The sequence below is a fragment of the Zea mays genome, chromosome 4, assembly GCF_902167145.1.
Source record: "Zea mays cultivar B73 chromosome 4, Zm-B73-REFERENCE-NAM-5.0, whole genome shotgun sequence".
Classification (NCBI taxonomy): Eukaryota; Viridiplantae; Streptophyta; class Magnoliopsida; order Poales; family Poaceae; genus Zea; species Zea mays.
In genome coordinates this window covers 19727594-19734899 of record NC_050099.1, presented here as the reverse complement: position 1 = coordinate 19734899, position 7306 = coordinate 19727594, and the positions used below count along the sequence as shown (strand labels likewise).

Here is a 7306-nt window from a genome sequence, read left to right as displayed (position 1 = left end):
ATTCTTTCTCAATAGCACACTAGGATCATAAGGTGTTGGAGCAGGATCACAGTCACTAAAACCAAAGCGACTCAATACCTTTTCCACATAATGGGATTGTAACAAAGTTACCCCACCATCAGCTTCTCTAACAAGCTTGATGTTTAGAATGACATCAGCCTCTCCCAAATCTTTCATCTCGAAATTGCTCGATAGAAGACTTTTAACTTCCTCAATCACATTGAGATTTGATCCAAAGATCAAGATGTCATCAACATAAAGGCACAGCATAACAGACTCACCCCCACCATACCGATAGTATACACACGTGTCAGATTCATTTACAACAAAGCCAGCTGCTGTAAGAGTATTATCAAACTTTTCATGCCATTGCTTAGGTGCTTGTTTTAGGCCATACAATGATTTTATCAACCTGCACACCTTGTTCTCTTGACCATCCGCAATAAACCCTTCTGGCTGATCCATATAGATCTCCTCATCCAACTCTCCATTTAGGAAAGCTGTCTTAACATCCATCTGATGAATGATAAGACCATAAGAGGCTGCCACGGCTATTAATGTGCGAATAGTAGTCAATCGAGCCACTGGTGAGTAGGTATCAAAGAAATCTTCACCCTCATTTTGGGTATATCCTTTGGCCACAAGCCTTGCCTTGTACCTCTCAATTGTACCATCAGGCCTAAGCTTTTTCTTGAAGATCCATTTGCAACCTATAGGTTGACAACCATAAGGACGGTCAACGACCTCCCAAGTTCCATTAGACATAATAGATTCCATCTCACTCCTTACTGCTTCCTTCCATAAGTCAGCATCAGGAGAGGAATATGCCTCACTAATGGTAGTTGGTGTGTCTTCCACAAGGTACACTATAAAGTCATTACCAAAGGATTTTGCAACCCTCTGTCTCTTGCTCTTTCGAGTGACTATAGTGTCATCCTCCTCAGGGATGTGCACGTGAGAATCCTCAGCATGATCTATAGGAATCGACAGTTCGTGCTCATGGGGAATTATAGTCTCATGACTTGTATCGCTAGGTGTATTCTTCATGGGAAACTCATTCTCAAAAAATGTTGCATCTCTTGATTCCATGATAGTATCAACATACATATCAGGCACATCAGATTTTATAATTAAGAACCTATACCCAGTGCTGTGAAAAGAGTACCCAAGGAATATACAGTCAACAGTTTTAGGCCCAAGTTTACGCTTTTTGTTGATTGACACATTCACTTTAGCCAAGCAACCCCAAGTGCGCAAATATGAGAGATTTACTCTTCTCTTTTCCCATTCCTCGAATGGTGTGATCTCTTTGTTCTTTGTTGGAACTCTATTCAGGACATGACATGCTGTCAAAATCGCCTCACCCCACCATGCCTTGGATAATCCCGCTGTACTCAACATGGCATTCACCAAATCTGTTAGAGTGCGGTTTTCCTTTCAGCAATCCCATTGGATTGTGGTGAGAATGGCGGTGTCCTCTCATGAATAATACCATGTTCCACGCAGAACTCATCGAACACATTAGAGAAAAATTCTCCACCTCGGTCGGACCTTAAACGTTTTATTTTCCTCTCAAGTTGGTTCTCTACTTCAGCTTTGTAGGCCTTAAAATAATTGAACGCTTCATCTTTTGTTTTTAAGAGATACACATAGCAAAATCTAGTGGAGTCATCTATAAAAGTGAGAAAGTATCTTTTACCACCTTTGGTCAAAATTCCATTCATCTCGCACAGATCAGAATGAACAAGTTCTAGAGGTGCCAAACTCCTCGCCTCAGCAACCTTGTGAGGCTTGCGAGGTTGTTTTGATTCAACACACACATGGCACTTAGACTTTTTGACCAAGTTAAATTTAGGAATTAAATTTATATTTGCTAACCGCATAAGACAGCCAAAGCTTGCATGACAAAAACGTGAATGCCATAAATCCGACTCATCAGAAAAATGAACAGAATTCACGAGTTTATTACACACATCATGCAGTGATAAGCGGAACAACCCTCCGCAGTCATATCCTTTACCAACAAAAATACCATGTTTAGACACAACACATTTATTAGACTCAAGAACAACTTTGTATCCATCTCGACATAGCATAGAAGCGCTAACGAGATTCTTCTTGATAGAGGGCACATGCTGCACGCTCTTCAATGGCACCGTCTTTCCCGAAGTAAACTTCAGAATGACCGTACCAACACCAAGAACATGAGCACGTGACCCATTTCCCATTAACAAGGCGCCAGACCTCCCGACCTGATAGGAAGTGAACATAGAGGCATCAGCACACACATGAATGTTTGCACCACTGTCCATCCACCACTCAGGTGAATTACAGACTGAAAGAACAAATGGTAAAGAATTACCATACCCAGATGTTCCTCCTTCAGTTTCAGTGGTTACAACATTAGCTGATTTCTTGTCTTGAGTGAACTTGCGATCAGGGCACTCTCTTGCCCAATGTTGATCACTACCACAGACAAAGCAACCTCCCTTTCCCTTGTTATTGTTGTTCTTCTTTTTAAACTGTGCTGTTTGAACAGGTTTATTTGCGTTCTCTGGTTTGTTCTGGTTTTTCTTCTTGTTAAACTTGCGGAAGTTTCTCTTCTGCACCACATTAGCAGTAGAGGTCTCAACACCTTTTCCACTGTCCTTTGTTCTAGCCCTTTCCTCAACATCAAGAGTACCAATGAGCTCTTCCACATTGAACTCTTGTCTCTTATGTTTGAGAGAGGTAGCAAAGTCCTTCCAAGAAGGTGGCAACTTGGCGATTATACCGCCAGCCACAAACTTGTCAGGCAAAGGACAAGGAAAGAGTTCGAGTTCCTTAGCTAGTGCCTGAAACTCATGAGCCTGTTCCACTACAGATCGGTTCTCAACCATCTTGTAGTCATACAGCTGCTCCATGAGATACAGCTCGCTACCAGCGTCAGTAACTCCAAACTTTCCAACAAGAGCATCCCACAGCTCTTTCCCCGTGGGAAGGATGATATAGCTTTTCTGGAATTTAGTATCCAGTGCGCTAATTACTGCTCCTCGAAAGAGGTTGTCTTCAGCCTTAAACTTAGCCTCATCCTCAGGAGGTAAGTTGGCAGGCTTGCCCTCAGCGGCATGAAAACAAGACATTACAGTTAGCCACAATTCCATTTTAGCCTTCCATATCAAGAAGTTTTTACCATCAAAAGGATCAGGCTTTAGCACAGCAGCAAAACCTCTGACAGAAAAATGCCTAACATTAGGTTTTTGGATTGTTAGAATTATAGGCATTTTCCGTATCATTTTAATTCCATAAATTAATATTATGATGATGACATATAAAAGATAATTAACCATAGAAATCGTAATCTCAATCATATCCATAACAATATGGATCATGAGAACACAAAGCATATGAATCATATAGATCATATAAATACGATAAACATATAAACTGACTGAACAATTGAAAATAAACAAATAGAAACATAAACAGCATGATTGTAAAATTAAAACAAACAGATATAACACATTATAAGGTAACAGAACAGATGAGATAAACTCTTTGCTATACATGAAACAGTACAAATGCATATATAAAACATATATAATCTGTAGAACGCAAAACAGTAAGGAATTAAACTGATCATACCCTCCCATGCGCTCTGATCCAGATCCTTGTCCAACTTCCTTTGTCATGTCGCAGATGTTTTGGGCAGTCGCGTAGACGCTCCCCAAAAACCTAATTGCCGATCCCCCGTGCAAGGTCTCGAACGGCACCGGCTTCGCTTGTACCGAGTGACAAGGTGCTCCTCTATTTATCCTCTCGCAGAGGGAAGCTGAAGGAGAAAGGTCGCCGAGTCACGCCAAGGGTCGGTCAGCTCTCGCCGAGTCATGCCATGAGTCGGCCAGCACTCGCCGAGTCACGCCATAAGTCGGCCAGCTGAAGGAGAAGGGTCACTCGGCTGGCTGACGAAGAGACAGGGTCACTCGGCTAACGTATGCGGTTAGTGAGTGCTAAAAATTAACACAACCACGCCCGCTCGCCTGCCTGCCTGCCTCGCCACGCCACGCTCGACCGGCGGCGGCGGCGCGCGCGCGCGTGTGGCACTTCCTTGTCCATTTCTTGACTTCTCAAGTTAAGTGGAATAAATCCCACCATATAAGTTAAGGCAAAAGACCCTTGGACTTCCAATGTGGTATTATTGGTATTCTCCACCATTACACACCATAGAGTTTATTCAATAAATGGGCCAAGCCCATAAAAGATCCAACAACAACTACTGTACAATTAGATCTGTTAGATCATGATTCAACCATATGCCACATTTAACATTTAAATCATTCCACCACCGACTCGCATAGATTTATAAAAATAGCCCATGACAAATCACGGTTATATTTACAGTTGGATTAAGAATTAAATTTATCAAGATGCTAGTTTGCACATAAGCTCACTTACATATAACCTCCGATTCCATATTAGTAGCCGCCAACAAAGCGAGACACGGTGGCAGACGAGGTCAGGCACATGGTAAGATCGAACCGGAACGACAAATTGAGGATGAAAGCGAGTTTTTTTTTATTATTGTTAAGGGATGAATTTGAGCTTTGGATGAAAGCTCAAGTACGAATAGGGCTATTTCGCTCAGATGTGCACATCACATGCTATCGCACTTCGAATTTCCCCTGAAACCACTCGCCATTCGCTACCGCACTTCAACGCAAAATCAAACGCCACGGGGAATAATGGTCCGTACTCTCGAGAAAGGCAGAGAATGGAAGATTTCCTTGGACGAGTCGACGGCGATGGATGGATGCCCCGACGCCTGCTTCTTCGGGGGGCGGAGTGGTCGGTAGGCGTCAGCGCAGACTGCTGCTGGTGCAGCGTCGCAGGGAGCAAGAGCACGGTCGCTCGGCCGGCTAGCTGTTGTGGTGGAGTTCGCGGCGAGACAGGCAGACGGGGACCCTCACCTCACCCTCCACAGTCCAGGATTCACTGCGGCATCGTGGGTAGTGGACACAATAAAGGCTCTATATAGCTTATTAATTGTTAAAAAGCAAATACGCTGACTCACATATCATCTTTTTTCCACTACTTTTGGAAACAGAAAGATGAATTTATGGTTCCAGCGTGTATAGATTGCAAAAGCATCACAAGCCCTCCTCGGAAGCTTCAGATCTTTCATGCGGCCACATTGGTGCTCAGTGAGCTAAAAGCCATGCTGCCGTAGGCAGATCAGCTAGGCGCTCCGGACTCCGAAGTAGTTTTAACATGTTGCCAGTACTGTTGAAGACGGAGTACGAACAGACATCTCCATCTTAGGGGATGTTTGGTTACTCCTGCTAAAGTTTAGCTCGGGTCACATCAATCGTTTGACTTTTAAATAAAAGTATGAAATATAGACCCAACCAACTGGACTAGATTCGTCTCGTCTTTTAATCTTCGGCTGACAAATTAGTTTTATAATCCGACTACATTTAATACCCGGAACGGAGGTTCAAACATTCGATGGGACAGGGGCTAAATTTTAGTTTGGGGTAACCAAACACCCCCTTAATTTTGCTGTGCGCACTAGACTACTAGTGGTAAACACACAAACCGATTGTTCCTTTCGGATTAAAACCAACTGTTTAACTACTGCTATAACTATAATCTATAGAGATAAAAAAATGTAGAAGTGGTACAAATTAAAGCCAAGCCAACCGGCTCAAAGAATACTCAACACCGGCCTACGAAAACGCTGGCGTAATCACTTTTAAAAAACATCTAATAGCCACCAAAAACAATTGTAAAGTTAAGCTCGCTCAGTAGACAACATTGCCACCCCATAGCATCCCACCCGTCCATCTGCCATCCAACGCTCGACCTCAGCGCCGACACCACCCACCCCGCCACACAAGCGCCGACAGCCGCAGAGGATCCCGCGGCCGCACCTAATCCACTCCGCCTCGCCGCGCCATGCCCATCCGGCCGCACCACGGGGCCCACCCCGAGCGCAGGGCAGGGCAGGGCAGAGGTCGCTTAAAACCCAAGCAATCTAACTAACCACGAGGGATTATTCATTTTCCGACCAAAAAACGAAAAAGGCAAATCCAAAGACGGAGAAGAAGAAGAGTCGCGAAGGAATGGGGAAGGGCAAGGTGCATCCCTCGCCGCCGCCAGCTGCCGCGGCCGCGGCCGCGGGCGGCGGAGCCGGGGAGACGACGGCGGAGGCGGTGCTGATGCGGCTGATGCCGGCGGCGGTGCTCGCGGCCGCGGCGCCGCTCGGGGCCGAGGGGAAGGAGGTGCTGGCGTACCTGGTGCTGGCGTCGCTGCGGTCCTCGGCCCCGCCGACGCCGGCGCGCGGGGACGGGCACCGCCCGGAGCTCGGGTGCGGCTGCTTCGGGTGCTACACGGCCTACTGGTCCCGCTGGGACGGGTCCCCCGAGGGCGACCGCGAGGCCATCCACCGCGCCATCGAGGCGTTCGAGGAGCACCTGGCGGAGGAGGAGAAGGGCCGCGGGAAGGGAGGCGGGCCCCGCCGCGGGCGGAAGAAGCGCGCCGAGGGCAAGGGGAGGTGGAAGGTGAAGAAGGAAAAGGAGGTGGAGGTCGGCGCCGATCCACTCCCGCCCCCGTCCGATCTCCCCGCCCCGGAGGAGGCCCCCAAGGCGGAGGACGGCGCGGAGTACCTGACGGCGGAGGACGAGAAGGAGGAGGACGCTCCGACCGCGGCCGCCGGCGCCGAGGATGAGAAGCGGCGGCGCTGGTGGGGCTCCGTGCTGAGCTGGAAGGCGTGGGGCCTCTGAGGGTCCCACTAGTCAGGTCCCTCCCCTCGCTACGCTTCGCCCTGTTCAATTAGTTAGGTTTGGTGCTTTCTTTGCTTGCTGCTATCGCTGGGGTTTAGCTGCTGCTGCTGCTGCTGCAGGTGGATTAGTTGGTGATGGTTAGTACTCCTACGCTATTTGGCAGTCTGGATGGGGATGCTGTGTTTTAGTATCTGTTGGTGCGGTGTGTCACGTGTTAGGCTCTTCTCTTGTGTACTGTACATACACGCAGGCATGGAGTGTGTGGTTTGGTTGGTGTAAATTATCATTGTAATGTAATGTACTCCTACTAATGTAAATGCGGCAGTAGTTGTGATACGACTATGCATTGCAATTTCCAGATGATTTGAACGTGTGCCCACTTCCAGCCACTGGCCTGTGGCATAGCTAGGACTTGGGACTTCAAAGGTCTCACCACGCCCGGAATTTGCCCAGCAAGTCTTGATGCAATTGGTTGCCGTGGAAAATCTCTGGTTCTGTTTCTTCCTTTGAATCTGGAATGTTTTCTTTTTTGACTGATGTGAACA

At 47.0% G+C, this 7306-nt stretch overlaps 1 protein-coding gene across 1 annotated transcript; it reads left to right on the top strand.

Moving 5' to 3' along the window:
• The first annotated feature begins 6025 nt into the window (after positions 1-6025).
• LOC100277933 (uncharacterized) lies at positions 6026-7097 on the top strand. Its single transcript, NM_001150457.2, has one exon. The coding sequence runs from the start codon at positions 6102-6104 to the stop codon at positions 6759-6761; it is 660 nt and encodes a 219-aa protein (NP_001143929.2). The 5' UTR covers positions 6026-6101; the 3' UTR covers positions 6762-7097.
• The last annotated feature ends 209 nt before the right edge of the window (positions 7098-7306 follow it).